This window comes from Chaetodon trifascialis, chromosome 11 (assembly GCF_039877785.1).
Source record: "Chaetodon trifascialis isolate fChaTrf1 chromosome 11, fChaTrf1.hap1, whole genome shotgun sequence".
Lineage (NCBI taxonomy): Eukaryota > Metazoa > Chordata > Actinopteri > Chaetodontiformes > Chaetodontidae > Chaetodon > Chaetodon trifascialis.
Genome location: NC_092066.1, coordinates 7379188 through 7400224, shown reverse-complemented (window position 1 = coordinate 7400224; position 21037 = coordinate 7379188). Strand labels below are relative to the sequence as shown.

General features: G+C 43.4%; 1 protein-coding gene across 12 annotated transcripts in view; it reads right to left on the bottom strand.

Annotated features, from left to right (window-relative positions):
• Positions 1–21037, bottom strand: part of LOC139338632 (receptor-type tyrosine-protein phosphatase F) — a 162684-nt gene that overhangs the window by 95560 nt on the left and 46087 nt on the right. For all 12 annotated transcript variants that reach the window (XM_070973819.1, XM_070973823.1, XM_070973822.1 and 9 more), the window contains exon 2: positions 10578–10751. In XM_070973819.1, coding sequence (XP_070829920.1) covers positions 10578–10677 — 100 coding nt within the window. In that variant the 5' untranslated portion in view covers positions 10678–10751. The remainder of the gene's footprint in view (positions 1–10577; positions 10752–21037) is intronic.

The window sequence follows — 21037 nt, the reverse complement described above, 5'->3', positions numbered from 1 at the left end:
GCCACCATCTTTCCTATTTTATGTCTTCTAATATAACATTGGTGGGAGAAGGTGGGGTGGGTCAATATCTAGTTGGCATAGCATTGCTCCTCTTTCTGACATGGACTTTAGTGAGCATGCTCTCCATCTCTACCCGCTACATCATGAACTTCTACCCTCACTTGGCTGGAGAGCAAAGTAGTGCTGTCGTCCTTGCTGAAGGACATCTCTGCAAAGGCGCTTTGTTCAAATAATACGGCGGTATACAATAAAAGAGACACCGCCAGCATGCAGGCAGTGACAGGTGCGTGCAAACATAGCACTTTGATGTGAGATGGTTACACGCACACAAAGGCAGCTGGGAGGAGGGACAGAGGCACTCGCAGACATATGAGATGTTTAACAGCTCCTGAAGAAAGGCTTATTGTCCATGCAGGGTAATCCGTGATGTACTGAAATTTGTGTAAAAAAAAAAAAAAAAAAAAATCTTCTACAAGTCGTCTTAATGCTTGCACCAAATGAAGTGCAAACTTTCAGACTGGCCGAACAGACCGCTGCAGCACAGTCAAACAGAGCGTAATACCTTAAAATTGCTCAGTTTCCTCAATACAGGAACGCACTATGAGACACCACTCTTCACGACTTCATTATTTATTCTTGTAATGATCCATTTTATAACCTGTTTTCCATGGGAGTGGGTCCTTGTCAAAGAACTCTCAAATTAGCAAAAGAGATTAAAGCCCTCAGTTTAAGAAACAATCATGATAAGCTAACAATGACAAACAAATGCCCAGCATTTTACATAACACTGAAGGACTGAAGTGTGCTGTGGCGCAGTGTAGTGTGTGAGTAGGCACTTATGTGTACTTGGCGATACACAGTAATCCAACACATCCATCCATCCATCTGCGACCTGTGACCCCTTCATAGTACCTAAACCCACCTGACATTTGAATGATATTTTCGTCCTGGTTCTCCCACGGACAAGATTTAGACTGCCAACAGCACAGTAATAAATCCTTTTCTACAGCACCGGGATGTGACTGTGACACACACGCAGGCAGCAGCAGGAGAGCTGCGCTAATGATTCACACCTGATAAGCTCTTACGAGTGTATGCCTGAGCATGCATCTGTGCGTGCAAGGGTGCTGGGTTGGAATCCTCAAGACCTGATTATCACTATTCTGATTTCCAAGTGTTACCGCTAGCATCTGTCCACAGCAGCTCCACTGAAGTCGATGTGAGGGGTTTTCACTGTGTTGCTAAGATGGAAGATCCGGCAGCATTAAAGAGCTCTCGGCACATGCTTCAAATTTAAGGATGTAAGCTCATGTGTTGCCACAAACATTTAAGAGAGGAACCGCTGGATCTTAGACATCACGAGGATTTTTAGGGATAAGTGGAAGAAAAGGGTAGACTGGTCCTCGCTGAGCTTTTCCTGTATTAATCCTCTTAAACAAGCTTCCCCCTGCATTTTGATAGTTAACCTATGACTCAAAGGCGAAACTATGGCAAACTCTGAGCTGTCCAGCATTAATCCAGATCTCACCAGGATTTAATCACAAAATCTGGACAGGGTTAGTAGTGGTCCCAACAAATTCCAACTAAAGGGCAGGAGCATTTATTTTTGGACTAAGACTGCAGAGTTCCTCCATCACTGTGAACCCACTTGCGGATGAGGATATCAAACTGCTGGCTTTGTCACTTCTTTTCTTGGAGAGACAAAATCCACACTCGACCCTTTTTCTCTGCTGTGTCCCATTTTCCTAGCTGTCAGGCACTTGTCACATGAAAACAAAGGCTGGGACGAGGTGGAAAACACATAAGCCTACCTATGCAAATCCTTCACTTAGCCAGAGACTGCAAGCTTTGAGCTGCACTCTTTCAAAGCTGTGATACATCACATTCAAACTCCTATCTTGACACACATGGCTTTAACCCATGCCTTCTTCTCGCTGCCACAGCTATCAGGCCCAGCAAGGTGCCACAGACAGAGTTAGTTATATCAACTCATGAATGCCTCATTTACCACATTTAGTTTATTCACGCTAACGTGATCAGCATTGCTCTAATTACTATCAAGCGTTTTATGTAAACACCCAAACTCTCTCAAAATCAAAGCAGATAAACTAGATAAATATATCCTGACTACAGGTCAATCTTTCAATCTACTGGCTCTAATTAGCAAATCAATGCATCAGAAAGATCAAAAAGTGATCCACATGCAAAACAGTGGATCTGGAGCTGCTGCACACAAACAGCAGCGTGGCTGGCGGTGGAGGAAAAAACACATTTGTTGTTAGTAGAGCAAAAAGGCTTTCATGTTAAAATAATGAACAGAATAAATTAGTTAATTAAAGCAAAAAAAAAAAAAAACACTTAAGTGAAAACCCTCAATTTTCCTTTTCCCTGTCTCATTTTATGGGATTAGTAAGGTGTTTCTTCTATGCTACCACACATCCTGACGGACAAGCTGATTATCAAACAAATCAGGCGCTTGTTAGGGAAATTAATGCAAACCCTTCTAATGCCTAATATTAAAAAAAAAACATGCTAAAAAGTGCTAGCTTAATCTAGCAGTAGTTATTAGTATTATTAGTAGCATTCTTAACAGGCCTGTTTTGCATTTACGCTGCAGGCTGTACACAGAGCAGGTGTACTCTCTCTTAAAAACACAAGGATGCATATTTGTGCTCTGCTGACTTGAAATTCAAATGTGAGGGCACACTATTGACAAATCTGCACAGATCCCTGGTGTAGACAGTACTGAAGGAGCCTAGAGGCTGCTGATCGCTCTGTGTGAGGGGGATTAAACAGCTTCTCTCAGTTAACCTAATGCCTGCAGCAGTATTTGTGTGGTCTGAGGTCATTCGAGACATGAAAGCTACGGGGGTTTCCAGAACTCCGGTCGCGTTACAGATGTTTGATTTTTCACTAGATAGATCTCAAGGAGGAGGGTGATCAGGAACACCTGTCAATGTACAGAGAACATTAAACAACACTGGACAACAGGTGAGATTTTAAGAGAATGGATAAAACGGTTTACTGAAATATTTATTCATTTACAGTTTTCCTCTCTTCTGATCCTCTCAAAGCAGAGTTACTGTATAGTGTGTTTCCTGAGCAGCTATACTGTTCCCTCTTTGATCCTCTTCCGGGGCTTCAGAGCAAGGCTTATAATAAACGCAGAGACAGCAGGGAGAGTCGTGTAAATGGCACTCGCGTGGCTAACAATTAGTGTATTCCCAGGCTTGCCAGAGTGCCCAATGAGAGCTACTCCGTGGTGTAGAGTATCAGGGATCGATATACGCGCGGCAGAGAGAAAACCATTAATTCTTATTAATAATGGATTAGCAAGTTATCATTTTCATGAGGCAACACTTAGTGGAAATTTGTCTGATGGCATCAGTACTGCTTGTTTTAATGGAACACTTCCATTAAGGCCCTTTTCGGGCCATTAGCAGGCAACTTGTTTGCAATTAATTCCATATAAAGCTGCCACCCCTGCAAGTTATTTACCCTGTTAAAGTCAACTGCACTTCAGGCTGTTTGTTTAAACCAATAAACATCATGTTTGCTATCTCCACTTCTCTTTTACAGCCGAACATCAAGGAGCATTGTGTTTTGGGGCTTTTTTTTCCTCCAATGGCACATGAGTATAGCACGTTAGCATATGGAGGGACTAAAAAATGCAAAGCGGGGTTTTTCATAACCATCTCCCCCCGTGGTCACTGTGTTTCAGGTCAATGTTATTTATTTTATTATGTGTTTCTTAAATTTTAATTTCATCTGTCAATGTGTCACATTGAGTTCATATAACAGCAATGCAGCTGTCACTGTGCAGTGCAGTGCAGCGGCCCACCCGCTCCTCCGCTTGTTCTTGTTGTGTCAATCATGCCACAGTGTTCCCCTCGCCGCAGACTCGCTAAACGCATACTGTGCTGAACACAGAAGGAGTGCTTTAGCTCAGGTGGTTCAGGCTAAATATCTTGAGCTTAAACTTTTTGTGGCACAAAGGTTAATTGTCTAGTACCTTGCATTAAGAAGATCCTGCTTTCAAACACAACGAGGATCGACTATAGAGGTGGAGTTTGCTTATTTCTTCGCATGTCTGAACAGGTTTTTGCTGGATGGTCTGGTTTCGTTGCACTCGCTGACAGTCGGTTCTCACTGCATTCACTTTTGATGACATAGAAACAAAAGATTTTTTTTCCTCCCTTTTTTGAGAGTGATAGTGCAGCAGCCAAAGATTGACGGAGCTTTATAAGCTTTTTCAGAACTTCAGTGAAGTCACACTGGCAATGTGATTCATCATCACTGGGATACTGTACTTAAGACAAAATGTCTAAACCTATAGCAGAGAAAGGCAAAGAGAAAAACATCAAACTTTCAACACTCTAGTGGACCACAAAGACGGGCTTTCAATCTGGCCTTCCAGCCCTCAGTGAATTATTCAAGACAGTGGAGAAGAACAAGAACTCTAAGTGCAATTACCCTTCACTCCTCTCTTCCCAGTGTGAGCAACATTAATGTAATGGCTTTCATCTTCTCGAGCCGATTAAGAACGAGGGAAGCATCTCTCAAGCCTGCTCTCTCTCTCTCTCTCTCTCTCTCTCTCTCTCTCTCTCTCTCTCTCTCTCTCTCTCTCTCTCTCTCTCTCTCTCTCTCTCTCTCTCTCTCTCTCTCTCTCTCTCTCTCTCTCTCTCTCTCTCTCTCTCTCTCTCTCTCCTCGTCTGTCAGTCAATATGTGACATTTGCAAAAAAAAAAAAAAAAAACACACAATGTCCTTTGGTGACCAGTGCCTGGAGTGGGCATTTAAAAGCAACTATTTAACAGCACGGATAGATGCTTCATTGTGCACTTCTTGATCATGAGCATGAGGGTGTTCCTGGCATCACACGACTGGGAGTCTGAGGTTTTGTATTACCTGTGGTCTTTAGACTGGCGCCCAACCTAAATCTAGTCAAAGATGACTCATTACCTGTGGCTTTTTTCAACCCACCTGACTCCTGAGGGGAAGTCTGAACAGACATGAGATAACGGCAGGCGTTCCATTTCTTTGTTATACTCTCTTAAGACAAAACTACTATTGTTGCATGAGCAAAAATATAAGACTTAAGACATGGTGATAAAATGCAGATTAACTGCACTATTATACTTTCCTGCAGGTTGGAGTCTCACCATATCATTATCTGAACACAACTCATGCATAGTCTGCCACACATTTTGGACAATGCAAATGTAAAATGCAAAATCACTCTGTCTCCAAAGGACAGGCTCTTTGTCAAGTACTGTATGTGGCCCTAGCCAACAAGACAAGCCTGTTAATGTGCCGGCTGAACTGCGCAGCTCATCTGCATAACCCTGGGGCTACATCACCTCCGATGTTCATTTAGCTCACTTGATGAAATGTTCTCATTTGCACTGTCATGAAACTAAGTGTTTTTTTCCATTCTGAAACAGTGAAGGACGACTGACTGCTGCAGTTAAAGGCATGTGTGGGTGGGTAGCAGAGTGTCAACCTGGAGACGCTCGCATGCAAAACAAAATACGAGGAGGGAAAAGTACATTTTGAATGCGGCTTGAATATGTAATAAAGTATATATTGTGACACTTTTGTAATGGAAATCCAAACTGCTCAGTAAAGTTGCTGTGGGAATACAAAAGGAGATTTATTCAGCTGATGATGGGGGGGCTTTATTAACACTGCTGAGTAAAGTCCAGTGGTCACCTTGGCTTGGATCCTGACTTTAATAGACCAGTGTGGGGAAAATGTTAAGTGTGTTAACCGATCCCAGGAGGGGTTGAGTTGGTGGCCCCACTGCTGAGGAGGCTCCTAGCTTCTTCAGACATCCCATTTTGGGGTGAGGTCATCATCCATCACCACGCAACCATGTGCGACCCCACTAACCTCATTAATTTTCCTCCCCTAGATTAGCCTTCCCTCAGAGACCACAAAGAGCCCCGACCATTGTTCTCATCGTCTCACCCACACGGCCCAGAGGTCTGAAGTAATTCAACTCTCCACTAGCCAAAACTGAGGGAGAAATTAAATTATGTTACTGGAGGGATGTGGAACAACAAAGTGATTCTGGCTTTACACGTGTGCCAACGAGCGCTTTTTCTTTTTTTTTTGGCTTCCCTTATGATTTAGCATGTTTGAAAAACTAAGGTGACCACTTACCCATGAAATAGTTCCCACTTGAGATCCAGCCATGTTTCATGCTGCTCCATGTCCACGGGCTGTTTGGGTTGAGCTAAATGCCTTGAAATGCACCTTAGAGGACGCTCCAAAGGTAAACAGCACATAGGTGCCGGCTATCTTAAAATTCTCCGAAGCTCAACAGAGTCTGATCAGTGGTCAGGATGTGACAAAACAGATGTATGGGCGCCCTTTAATGCTCAGAGAAATTCCCAAATGATATCTCTGAGCACAAATTAAATCAACTCTTAGTCACCTCTGGTAATTATCTAGACTCAAAGTAGCCTAACATCAAGTGAGAATGTAATCAGTAATGAGTAATAAGCCACCGTGAGTGACTGAAGTCTTTCGTCAATAAAACCATCACTATGACCGCAGAATTAAAATGTCTTTCTCCTTCTGCCCTTTTCTGGAAGGACATTGGCGGTTCTTGTCGTCCTGTGGCATTGCTGAATCCGGGACACAGCAGTGGGTTTGGGTGACTGCCTCTGGCCCTGCTATTGAGCTCCCTAATTAAACTATTAATCTCACATCATTAACCTCTGGCGACCCTTTCCTCCCTCCATTCAGACATTGCTGCACGGGCTTATGAAAACAACTTCCCATTGTACCTCCACACCCTCTAAATTTCATTCCTCCAACACTTTATCTTGCAGATGTTTTTCTCACCTGCACTGCTTTTTCTCCTCTGCTTTCTCAGAGCGTATTTTCAACAGTTTAGTTCTCCCTCCGCCTCAGCCTCTCTTTCAGCGTGCCTGTCTGTGATGTGTGTGGACCACAGCTGTGTGCTAACTGCATTACTCTCCAAGTGGCTCTCCAAGGTGGATATGGTTACTTTTAATTAAAAAAGAATCAATTTTCATCCCTGTCAGTTTTTGAGCTGGGTGACCATATGGACACTTAAAAATACAATCCAATTTCCAGCCCCCCCCACTGGCTGGCCACCCCTCTCCAAACCACTTTGGCACTTGCATCACATCAGTCCGCTGTAGGAGTCTCCGGAGATTTGTTTTATAGGTTCATTTTTTCAAGCACATTTCTGTTCTCAAAATTCTGGTAAGATATGCAACATAACCAGCAATTTGCGGATATTTCTGTCTAATTCAAAGGGTTCGTGTGTATTTAGCGTAGCAGAAACGTCTTGCCAGCGGACAATAACGAGACACAATGGCGAAGAAATTGTTTGCAGAGCTAACAAACTATTGGTGGTACGCAATAAATAAGACACTAAAGCATTGTGGCACGATAGAGCGGTTTTAATTTAAAAAGTCACTTTAAACTTATTAAGCTAATTAACGTGCCATTGTAATCCTGCTGTCACTGGGAGTGGAAAGAGAAAGCCCAGGCACAAAGGCCTCTGTGGTCTGCCACACCTGACGGGAAAAGCCACCCAGGATTACAACACGGGAGGCACGAGAGAAGACACATATATCAAAAGCTCATTAAATCCACCGAAATGACTCACAATGACAGCACTACAAAAAGATAGCCATTATATTTAAGTGCTGTGCATGTGTGACTTTGAGGCTGACCTTGTGGGCCAGTGGCCTATTGTGTACAAGGTGGCTCTATAGGGAGCTGGCTGATTAGGCAGAGCTCCCCGGGGATCGATGGGACGTCTGCGATCAGCACTCAGAGTAATCACTGTATTGTGTGGATGCTCAATGACAGTATAAGATGTATGATGTCATAAGGCTATGACGCCGATAGTGCCGGTGCAGGATTTCTTGTAGTTATCTTTGCTTCTAAATCAAGATAAATTGCACCGACTTAAGGAACAGGCCAAACAAACAGTATGGCAACAACCTTTAAAATGCAGCCACCTTAATCCAGCTAACAATGCACCGCAAACTAGGGTTTCCTTACGTCAGGAGAATATGATTGGTCGGTTCTCTGTAGCGCCACAATGCTTCGGTTACAATGGTATGTTGTGGTATATATTACCTTCATCAAAAAAAAATGTAGCTGCTGCAATTTGGATATTTCACTTGGCCACAGCGACTGTGATTATATGCTGATTAACTGTTCAGTCCGACTGCAAACCAACACTTTTTCTGTAAGGGGAAGGCCAAACACTGCTCGCATGCTTGCTACCTGTGGTTGTCTTTCTTGCTGATCTTTCTCAAGGGGGAGACAAGGACACCAGACTGAACCCATGTAATCAGAAACTTGCCAGGCACCCCGCCCATAATATCTGTCTGGTGTCTGCCCTGTAATACAGGAAATCCAAACCAGAACTATCAAGTTCACATAACTAAGTTGCATACAAATTACAGGAATCAAATGAACACAACCCTGCCATTAGTGGTAGGTGTTATTTTTGCCCCCCAACTGTATTATTTTAATTCTATGTCTGTTTGCTTTACAGTCTGGGTAATAGCAGGTCTAGGCCTTTTTCCGTGTGTGCTTACATTAAACTAGAACCATAGGTTAACCCCGGACCAGAGCCAGGCTTTTCTATGGGTTATTTTTTGTTCCATCTTTCTTTTAAGCTTGAATTCCATCTTTTCTCAAGTTCCTTTTCCGTGTTAGAGTTTGGGTGTACCTTCAATAAAAACCTTTGTGCCAGCTTGCCCACAGCAGAGTATCCTTGTCTGTTAATTAAAATGCTTAGCTCTGTGTTTTTATCTGTAAATGATTACTGGAATTAGAGACCAGGGCACTCTTGTACTCACGGACACAGAAAGGCAGAGATTTAGATTTACAAAAATAAAGATACTGTAAAACATTGCCCACATTGACCCTTGTTCATGACCACAGTACGACACATGATAGCTAGCTGTGCATCTTTAAATACCTGACAAATGAAGAGTGTCCAATGTGACCTACTGCAGGCTGCACCGTAGATAAAACCATGACAAAATATGCTTTATAAAAATTGAAATGACTCAGCCATCATGCCTATTTGCTCCATATTCATCTTTACATGTAGCTATCTGCTCAATATAGATTAAAAACAGCACAATAGCAGCACAGCTTAATGATCTAATCTCTGGGATGTACTGAACATCAGACAGACTCAGCACATCAAATAGTATCCTGACACCTTCAGTGTCCCTGACATGACCTTTTTTTCCTTGATAATCTCTAAAAAGCACATGCAATTGAATCAATTTATCCATCCCCTTGGTGGCAATGCAGGCAGAGAAGAGCATGCACAACATAACGTGACATAAACAGCCTAAACCCATTATTCACACGCTAAAAATAGTCTTACAGTTATTTCATTAATTTCCTGCATACAATAAATAGTAAACAGATCATACTTCATTTGGATCTTGAAGTAATCATCACTATTATTCAGAGTTTGTCATTTTATATCAGAATACTGCGGAGGAACGAGGCATACTGTAACATACTGCAATACTTGAGTCAAAGACATGTCACTGTATTAAAGTCTGAGGATGGATTCAGTGCAGTGGGACACATCTTTCCAGTCTTACTTAAGCACTACTGCTCCGGTCAAGGTTTGATTTGGCCTGATCACATTACAGGCAGAGAGCAAAGACAGCCTTGCCAGACCACAAGAAAGACAGCGGTGCAAAACTTTTCTGCAAGGTCAAGTTCAAACTGCTACTGTGCAAAAGTCTGGACACACCGCGAGAGACAAAGATGATAGCACAGGGCTGAGTGGGACAAGGCAAAGGGTACAGCAAAACAAATCCTACTGGACCCATGCATGAAAGGACAGGGCAGTTGGCGTGGTCGGGTGGTGGAATGGGAGGGGTGGGGGTATAATTGAATTACAGTGACCCTATGACAGCACTATAGGTGAGGTCATGTGTTGAATTAATTCTGTCCCTGACCCCGTCTTCGACAGGGCAGTGCCTCTTGGCTGCCCCCGAGATCCAAAGCGTAGCCGCGGTGACACATCTTACTGAGCGCCATCCTTCCAGCCAAAAGCGTCATTTGGATTGACAGCCGGTCACAGAGGCCGATGGAGCATCACTACATGCACTGTACGCTTATTTTTAGCGCTAATGCTAAAGCTCTCTATACTTTGGGACGTGCATTAGAGAAGCTGCTATTTGTGTGTCCTGCAATCCACCAAAGACACCAAATTTAAACAGAATCTATGTTGTATCTTAGATGAAGCTGTGCAGCACAGCCCAGCAGCTTGTTCTCTATGTCCACACATTCAATAATGTACAATGACGCAGTGGGCGAAAATCAGCGTTTGGTAATACTGTCAGCCCCTTTAAACAAGGAGAACGTCTACAGAAGGGTCAGCTGATCACTAAATTATTGTAACAACTTGTTTTTTAACCTTCAATGTGTGTATTTTCCATCATGTGTGTTGCAAATGAGGGACTAAAATGCCCTTGTCAAAATACTTATGAAGCGTAATGTATTATCAGATTGTACCAGAGGCATGAAGTGAATGGAGCTACTTACTGTCTGCCAGAGAGGAGAACACCACGCAGCTGAGTAGAAGCAGGAACAGCAACGCCCCTCTGGGCAGGAGGGGCACTGCCAGGTGAATATTAGGCACCATGTTCCAAGTTGGCACTGCTCCCTCCTCAGTCCCCTGCTAGACACGTCCCACTCTGACGGATCAAAGACTAACACCTGGGAGAGCAAACACATGCAGAACAGAAGTACAGAAACATTAGTATTCAAACTCACCGTATATTTGCATATATTTGAATGAGCATAATAACACAGCAAAGCAGAAATATCGAGCGCACGTCGGAGCGGAGCAGAACCAAAGGAGGTGGAGATTTTGTACACTTGTGAGAAAACAACAGCGCAGAACGCTGGAGATCTTTGGTTACGATCAACAAGGCGCCCATACCCACAACAAAATCCTGCTTGGGGCAGAGGAAAATACAAGTGGAGCGAATGTAACACGCAAACTACATCAGCAGAGGAGTTAGGAAACAAATGCAGTACAGCACTGCAGAGAAATCATGGGAAGAAACAGCGAGAACAAAGGGGAGGTCAGGATGCAGGATTAAGCTCCTCAGCTTTCCTCTCACAATGGGGATCAGTAAAAAAAACCCAGAGGACCTCCTAAACAGTACTCCCTGAGGACCACCGCCCACTTAATGTTCCCCATTAAGAAATTGAAACTGTGTCTTCCAGATGGGTTCAAATAACACAAAGTGCCGTGATCTCATAATATGACAACATGTATGCACACGGCATACATTTAAGATACAACACACCCCGGGGGGGACATGTTTGGTCAACAAAGCAGCAGCAGGTGTACCACAAATTAACCGTAATTAACCGAGCTATAAAACAGAAAGGATTGCTCCATCAACTTAAGTAGTGGGTGGAGACACAGAAGCAGAGGCTGTCCCTCAAATTAAACCGCACAAGCACTGATTCTTTGTCTTTTTAGGAATTAGATTTGGTGTAGGAAATGACTAAGCCACTGATAAGATTTAGATATGACCTTAAGTTTGTTATAGCCTGCAGTTTCAATGTCTAATGCCATTATAAACAAAGTTACTGTGTATCCACATAAACCGAGCTAACTAAATTTCTTCTCCCCACAATCTTGCCCACGGCCATCTGTGATGAATAATCATAACGTTGTAAAGCTGACCACAATATGGTAAGGATAGATATCTCTCTTTAAATAAAGCAGTATCTCCAGAGGACTTCAGATAAAAAAGAACTAAAATGAGAAAAGTTCTTAAAAGTTTTCAACTAAGCCTACTTTTGTCTTCAAGGGCTCCCTGACAATGATTCTGTACAAAGCTTTTACAAGAGGCCTAATGGAATTGAATTGAAAACTTTCTCAGCCCGTTTCGGCAGTCTCACTGCCGAGTTTATAGCAGCGACTGAACAATGCTGATTGCTGATATTTGTGAAAAGAGAAAGAGAGGCGCTCACAATGTGGAATATCTTGAGGCTTGCTGGGTGGCCGGTCAGCTTTAGTCTATTCAGTTCAGCTAAATAAGTTAGAGTGTCAGGAACACAATGCCTCCAGTATCTTGTGGAAAAAAAAAAACCTTTCCATTCTTAAGCCTGTGGAGGTGTTGAGCAGCCCATTACTCATGTGGCTATTTCAATGCGTGTGGAAACACTGAAAAAACGCACACACCGGGCACCTCTTTGACCACCCTCTTTGTGAAACAAGACCAAGGAAAACACTCCGCTAGGCAGAGATCTTAGCAAAGCAAAATTTCAAGAGTTTCCTTTTCTTCATCTGAGCTCTGCTTTAACCTCTTTCGACAAGTCTCTTGGCAAAGGAACAGACGGGCATGGCTGGGTAAAATGACGAAGGAACGCTATTTGTGAGTCACGGTGCTGGCATCTCACCTGGGCACAGTTGCAGACAGGAAACACTGACAGCTAGCTCTTCATCACTATTTGTCATTTACAAGAATGTGCCTCTAGGCCTTCATGTCTACTAAACCAATTTGTGATTGCAACACACCTTGCATCTTAGGAATTTCCAAACACGGTGTGCAGCCAACACATCCATCGTCAGTGAAAGTTCAAGCTGTGATCGCATCGAGCTGTATTACACTCGTCCCCGCATGGAGTTTTTTGGAGAAATAAAAATAACTCATAAACCTCTGGGATAAAAAGATTCCCCTTGTGTCTTCACCTTCGCTGATAATGAGAAAGCAGCTCATTATTGGTGTGTTAAGCCGTAGCAGTCTGGAGAAGAAAAGATATACTGCTCAGGGTGCCAGCGAACTGGATCACACCCCCACTCTGCAACCAGAATGAATGACATTTACGCCCCATTTTTATTTCAAGTTAATACCCCAAGTTAGCTTCGCAGAATGAGTGTAACTCACATCAAGTTTGTTGGCTGACAAATTTGTTTTGACACTCATTTCTATGTACACCAGCGTTGCGTTGCTTCGTGTCGGTGGGTAGAGGGAGAGTGAGGGAGGCTGATAGAGTTGGCTACTCGCCGTGCTCCAAACCCTTGGCGGTGGAGGGATATCTTTTACAGCAGATGCCAGAGAGAGGCAGATGCTTTTCATCTTCAATGAGACAAATTCCTAGAGCGAGGTTTATTCTTTATTTATATAGCTACTTATTTATCCCAGTGCAGCTTGGTGCCTCCCCGCTGCACACAGATACTATGGGACAAACATTTGCCGCTATGTGCATTTGTGCTGTGGCGGCAGAGCCACAGAGAGAAGGACAGGGCACCAACGAGGAAATGGTGCAGCGTGACCCAAAATCTGAGCAAGTGGCTCGGCACACAGGAAGACACTGTTTGCAACGATCTGGGAGAGCGAGAGAGAAACAATAAGAGCATGTCGGGGTGGACGTCTGCCCTTGTGAGATTGCACGTGAATCCGTCCGTCTTGGTAATGATTGAACTCGGAAGCCTGGTTAGCGTGAGAGAGGACAGTGGGCAGGAGAAAGAGTCAGCGCCACGTAATTATGGCTAAAATGATCATCCAGATATTTTCACCAGAAATTGAGATTGTAATTAATAATCACATAATTAGTCAGGAGGAATTCAGGAGCGTAATTGTTTTACAGCTAAAGCAGATTATCGGAAATAATAGTTTGACACTGCTGTGCACCAACTGAAACATAAACATTTTTTTAACTGCAATGAGTAAAATGATGGCATTATAGCAAACAAAATCAAGGCTGGATTTATTTATCAGTTCTGTCTGACGTGAGCTGAGGCTGCGATAATTATTGTGCCGTTAGCACATTATAAAAGTAAGTTTATGGAGAACAGAATTGTTATTGCATCTATGCAAACACAATTAGCTGATAACCACAATGAGATGTCGCCATGGAAGACAATAATCAACAAGGCAAAGTCCAAGATTGTTCCTTCCACCTCATTATCGCTTGTAACAGGGACAGCTACTAAAGAGACAAAGGAAAGGCTGCGCTTTCTAAATTCAATGTCTGCAAACAGCCATTCGTTAGAGCCCACAACTTGTTGAACCACCGAACAAAATTTGACACGTAAGCAGACGTCTGCAGTCGGGCTAAACACAACTGACGCGGCAGCATTCGGCCTTCTGTCCAATTTGTCAAGATCATGTATCCTATACAGACAGAGGACTTTATTGCGGCAACATTTTATCTTAACGCACAGAAACCATGAGAGAGAACAGAAGGTCATTAAAGTGATACTGACGCTGAAATAACAGTAACCCTCACCGACCTGCCACTCGTCAGGGCAACCACTGCTTTAAGTCTTTTAAAAACAAGCTTTGGAGTCTGAAGAGTCTCAGGAGTTCCCGGTAATGCAGAGTGTGACATGTACTGTATATATATGCTGCATTATGGGCATGTGACTAAGAGGTTTAGTGAGGTAATTAACAAGGGAACAATGGGATGTGAGCATCTGAAACGGTAAACTGTGGAGGAAAAAAGAGCTTTTGAGTGAGCTCAGTGGGAGGGGAACACAACATAAAAATGCACACCTATCCTGTTTGCTTGTTTGCCACCCACATCAGGTGCCTGTCATTCAAGTTATTACCCTGAGTGTGTGTGTGCATGCGTGCCTGTGTGTGGCAAGGGAGTGGCCACCCATACAGAACTGGTAGTCTCCAAACAGACAATGTGAGACACAGCTGCGCAGAGAGGGCACAGAGGCTGAGTAAACACTACTATTACACTAACTACAGGTAGCATCTCTGCTCTCCATCGTTTCCATCCCTCCTACTCATGTCCTCTCTCTTTCTCCATCTCTGTTTAATGGGTCATCTTGAGCGTGGGGAGGTGGGACAGCTGAGATATATGGCTACCAGTGTGGGGAGCTAATCATGGCCGTCTCTGGAGGTGATAAACCCAGACCGGAGAGGTTTGTGTTGGCGCAGCCTGCAACGGCTCCATAAACACAGTTACAAGCTGCATTTCGACAGCAGTGTTTTGGCCCCTGATTAGTTTTCCATGGCCTAGAAGGCTCACCCTCACAAGTCTGTGCTCCTTTTTTACCTCAGCAGTGAACACACGCCACAAGAGCCCAGGAGAATTGCCGCGAGCTGGCCAACCCCCGTATTGTAAAATGAAAGCGTAAAGTAGCAAAATTAGGTTTTCCCTCCAACTCTGAAAGCCTTTCTGTATCCACAGACTTGATGGTGCATGTCTTTTTTACAGGGCTGCGACAAGACCCTGCACTGAAATCCACCTCACAAAGGGTAATGTCCTGTGACCTATCAAGTTTTACAGCACTTCTGTTTACAAGCTGATTCCACGGAGTTAATTGTTAACACAGAAGATTGAGAGACACCTTTATCAGGCAAGTGCACTTCCTGAAGCTGAGCAATAGAAAGTAAGGAGCTCTCATTACGCTGACCTACAATTAAAGCTCTGTAATAAAGCCACATGGGTAAAGGGCCAGCCTGTGTGGATGACTCAAAGAAATGCATCAGCGAGTTCATTTAAGACACTTCAATAATGACGTATAACAGTACAGCCATGTGAAACGTATGCGACATTTACAACATATGACAGAGTCTCCGTGACGCATTGTGACGTAATCTGTGACGCAGGAGGGCTGGACTTAATGCAGCAGGCTCCTGATAATGTCCTGACAGTGCCTCTCAACAGAATGCAAAGCCCGTCGCATATTGGCTTCACCCATATGATACAATGTCGATTGGCATTTAGTCTGGTTGAGTGAACATTTAACAAAACTCGGGCACCTCCATAAATTGCCACTGAAGTAGGGATTTACAATCACCTCTGGGGGGCTACCAATCTTTTTAGCTGCAAATCAATCTGGGAATGAAAGGTGATATGTATTACACTGATATGTATTACACGGAGTAGAAGAGACACACCAGAGTGCCACCTCCATTTGAATTTATTCGAGAGTGATTATTGGCGTTGTCGAGCGGCAGAGCAAGGAGAAAATGGCTTGCACTACAAAGTGCTGGGCAAAGGGCCTGCAATAAATCAAAAAGCAGACTCAATGTAAAACAGACATTCATCAAATAAAAGCAATGCTGTGTAGAACTGGACCAATCGAGTGGATGAAGCAGCTTTCTGTAAAGTACCATCAACTCTGCCAGCCGTGTTTACTGAATACAAATCAGCTACACGAGAAAATTAAAATGAAATATTCATAAAAGCATTAAGTTTAATTTAAAGAAATAATGTTTAACTCACAGACAAGTTTGCAAATACACAGCGGGATACATTTTCCTTTTATTCTAAGGCCTTTTGTATGGACGACTTGTGTTGATTATTCATTTCATTGCCTTTGTTGACAGTCCAACATCTGGTTTTTGCCATTTTTATTTATTATCATGGTTATTAACGTTATTATGATGATAGATTTGCTTATTAATCATCAGTTTTTCTTTGTCTTATTCAAATATTGTTTGCTTGTTATTGAGGTATCTTTGTTTTGAAAAGTGGTATATAGGCCAGCGTTTAATTCCTCAAAGCTGGGGCCTCAACAAATCTAACGGGGAATGGTAAAATAACAACGCTTCATATTCAGTTCAGGGTGTCTAAAAATATACAGTCAATAGCCTTGCCCTCGTTCAAAGATTGAAAAAAGTTTTAATTTTCGTGTTTGTTTACGTCTTAGAGAGTTGTACAAATGAATTACTGCATAATTAAGAATGATTTTGTGCTATGGCCAAACATTAAATTAGCAGTATAAACTGAGACACATTCTCAGCAGCAGATGTGCATATATATCAAAAGGAAATTCACACTGTCAAGCAAGAAAGATGGGCTAAGACGTCACCACTTGACAGTTTGCTTGTGGACAGATGGTGCCATAAAATGACTAGGCAGGCAGCACAGAAGGCATGGACTCCCCCCTCACACCATGCAGAGGACTTCAACCCCCCCCCCCACCACCCTACACCACCCCCTGGGCAGAAAGCCTGGTCTCCGCCAGTAAAAGACAAACAGAGTGAAGGCATGTGAGCAGAAATACTGGCAAATACGGAGCTCCATAGATCAATAGCTGGCCAAACAGAGGCAGTTGTTCAGGCTCAGCTCAATCCATGAGTGGATTTTTAACAACCGGAACGAGCTGAAATATTAGAAAAATTAAGCTTTGCAGAACTAGGATTGAACATGAGTGGATATGAAGGACAACACAAACTGAAAGCACACTGGTACTGCTCAACAAGGAAAGAAACCTCCTCATTCTCTTCTTGTTTGAGTGCATTTATTATCTACAGGCTGCACCGAGGTGAGGATATCTGGCCCAACTTTGCATAAGAGCGTAGGAGGGGGCTTTTGAGGGCTCCATACTATTCAGCAGGTGTCTCCACTGTTCTAAATCAATTACCTCTAGTCAGTCAGCGCTTAGGGTAGGGGGGTATTGTAAATCAGCTTGGTGTCAGGCCAGATTAGTGACTGTAACAGGCTGGGAGTGGAGCTCTTTGGCCAGCAGGGACCTACCAGAGGCCTACATGAGAACGACGCCGTGGCCTCTGTGCTCAGTGACAGAGCAGCACCTCTGGTAATTGTCTGCCACAATACTTTGCTCTAAGGTTGGGTTATATGATGGATGTGCACTGTGAGAGTGGCAGAGAATTCGCCACACCTTTCCACCCCTTTAATATGTTCAGTCATTGGAGAAAAAGCTAATTATTGAGCCGAACCGCTTTGAGGCAATATTGGATTTTCGGGATTTTTTCATCAATGTGATCAAATACTTTGATTTGCCTGCTGTTTAATACGGCGGATTAGCAAAAGCAGTTTTATCTAGCAGTTTATCCATATTGCACACGCCAACTTTGTACACACAGTTCTACACTACGGAAATTAGGATTTGCCAACTCATGCTAGCAAAATTCAAATTGACTGCGGAGGGATTAGCCAGACTGCTACCGTTGGCTATTAATCAAAAATAGTGGTCATTCGCTCGCTCATGGGCACCGGGGAGATGGTCTGTGCCTGTCAAACTGTAAGCATGAAAGCAGCCTACATCCTTTTATGCAAATCTAATTCTGAGGAAGTGCTATGTCAGCAAAAATATCCCACCACTAAACACATAGGCGAGGACACTGTAGCCCACGTTCACTTCACGGCACGGAAAGTCCAAGATTTTTCAAACTACACTGGATGTTTTGGAGCTTTTTTGTCTTCAGTCAGAGCTGAAATGAAACTGTATATTGACACAGTGGTTTTATTATTTCATCTTGCAACAGATAAATGACACAAGGGAAACAATCCTCTGTGGTCCAATGTACAGACCAACCAAACCCAGTGTTGACACAGGGAAGGGTTAGGCTAACTCAGGGAGGGAAGCGAAAAGCACTTCCTATATAATCAAACATTTGTGGTGGGAAACAGAAACACTGTACCTGATGGTGTCTGGGGCGAAGCATAAGGTTCTGTTTACATAGGAGGACCCCTTGATGAGAAATGTGTTTGTGGGAATCCAAAAGGCACACAAACATATGCTATTCTCAGACCTACCTTGAAACAAAAAGCCATGTGTTGCACAAAAACATCCGAGACTGCTGGTCTACCTGAAACAGTTGAGACCGAACAGATTTAATATGGTTTAGCTGCCATTTCAGACGAGGAAAAAAGAGGATCCCCGGGTCCTAATCCAACTCCGCTCCTGCCCTCTCTTACAGACGGCTATCCTCTCAGCCGCTGTCTAACTAGTGAAAAGAGGCAGATTCTAATAAGCCGTTCTGTCTTTCTGCCAGTCTGTGTTTCTCTCCATCCCCCTGTTTCCTCCTCCTCCTCCTCCTCTCTCTCCCTCCCTGGCCATGTCTCCTTCTCTGTCTCTTTCTCTCTGTCTGAGCCATGAGCCAGTCTGCTGGAGCAGATGGAACCATATATCCCCATTGCTCTCCGGAGGCCCGGGGATTTAAAATGTAAAAGAGATGAGTGCGGAATAGGCAGGGACCAGTCGATAAAGGGCAAGTGAGGCAGGGACTCTCAGCTTAGGCTGTGTTCATCAAACAAGTACAGCTGTCCTTAAAAACTATGACTGTGCTACAGAGCGACGCGCCACAAACATGTCAACTCTAAACTCTAAACTAACCCGCAATCTCTGTCCTCACTGAGCGTCTAATCCAACATTTTGTCCTACATGGTACGAGCAGAGCAGGATACTGTATTTATACCAGGAACAGATGCCCCAAAACTGTCTTCTGTCAAAAGAAAAAAGTTCTTTATGGAGCAAAAGTGACAAACATTTGCTGGTTCCAGCTTCTAAGATGAAAACAAGCCTGAAACAATGATTTCTTTCAATGACTCCAAAACTAATCTGCAACAATTTAGATGACAGCCTAATCATTTCAGTAATTCATTAGGATAATACAGGATGCCATACATGCTGTGTTTCTAGCTTCTCAGATGAATGAACCTGCTTTTCTTCCTTATGTACCACCATAAATTGAACATACTGTACACATTTGGTTTTTGGGCTGTTTGTCAAATAGCAGGAGACATTTTAAAGTGACACCTTGGCCCTGGGATTGGCGGATTCATGGATAATCAACACACGTGATGAAAACACAAACACAAGTTTGGAATTTAATATACCAACAGAATTCTAAACGTTTGGTAAACAGGAATTAATCAGATTATACATCCCGAGGCTTTGACTGGAAATGCGGAGTCAGACCTGCCTTCCTCCACACCTCACCTCAGACCACCTTTCAGGTAATGAGAAAGTATCTGGACGCTGTATCCGTCGCCTGGGAGAAGAATCTGCTTCACCCTCCATCTCTGGGTGGCAGGTTGACAGACAGGAAGAGTGAAGAACAACAGGCAAGACGAGGTCGTGAGCAGTACGATCGATTGCCAGCTGACTAGCGAGGTCCATTATACTGACAGGCCGGAGTCACAGCACGACGACCTGCACTCCACCAACGTCCTCATTACTACCTATGAATCTCTCACTGGGACCAATCTCTCTGGCGCTCTTCCCTTCTCGCTTGCTCTGGCTTCTTCCTACAACACATGTGCCCGGGCAAAGCATAAGACTGAGCTGCACTCTTTCAATCTGATGGAAGTGGTTTAAAAGAGGCAAAAGCCAAACCTAAGCCAGTGCACTTAGCTTCATGAGCTAAGCAAGCAGTGGATTCAGAACAAACATGGCATGGGGTAATATGCTGCTCTTCAGAGCCATGTTCTTAAGAAAAACAGCACTTAAATGCCCATTTAAACCTGTATAATCTTGAAGAAAGTTGAACTGCCTGCGAGGGAAAACTTTTACCATATTAAACATTTCTAACACCATCACCCTGCCTTTCAGCTGTGCTATCTGTTCTGCTCGACGTTTTTCCCCCCTACCACCCCTCTAGTTATTCTGAAATCCTTAGTCCTTGGAAGACTTACTTATACTCTCTCCCCAAACCGGCCCGCTCCCTCACAGCACAGCTGCAGATAGGATTTACCTGCAGCTGAGACAACCTCCAGACTATCAATTACCACCAGTGTAGAGTCACTGTTCTGCAGCTTGGCTAACAAGACACACACACACACAACACATCCACACAGTGAACGCACACACGCAGATCTCCTCGATACATCCAGTTAGAGAAATTCTGAGTCGACTGTGAGGATTTTACTGACTAATCAAATAGTTTGGTTGAAAATCCACTTCATTTAAAAATCTAGACAGGAGCCCAAATACATCTAATCAAGCAAACTGGTATTTAGATCAAGTGTTCTGTGAAAAAGAGCAAGAGAAAAAAGAGAAAAGATAACAGATGCTATCTTCAGAAAATAAACCCTGCACCATTTATGAAAAAAATGAGTGAAACATTATATTTTAGTCACTTCAGGAATTACAAGTACATGTTGAAAAATAAATTAAGAAGCTAAAATAACAGCAGAGCTATGATAAAACTATGTTCAAGGACGTGTGGTTTAAAAAAAAAAAAAAAACATGCACAAACATGCAAAACTGTGAGCCCTCGCTGCAGCACATTTGTACAGATGTGATGTTTGACTGGTCTGCAATGTGC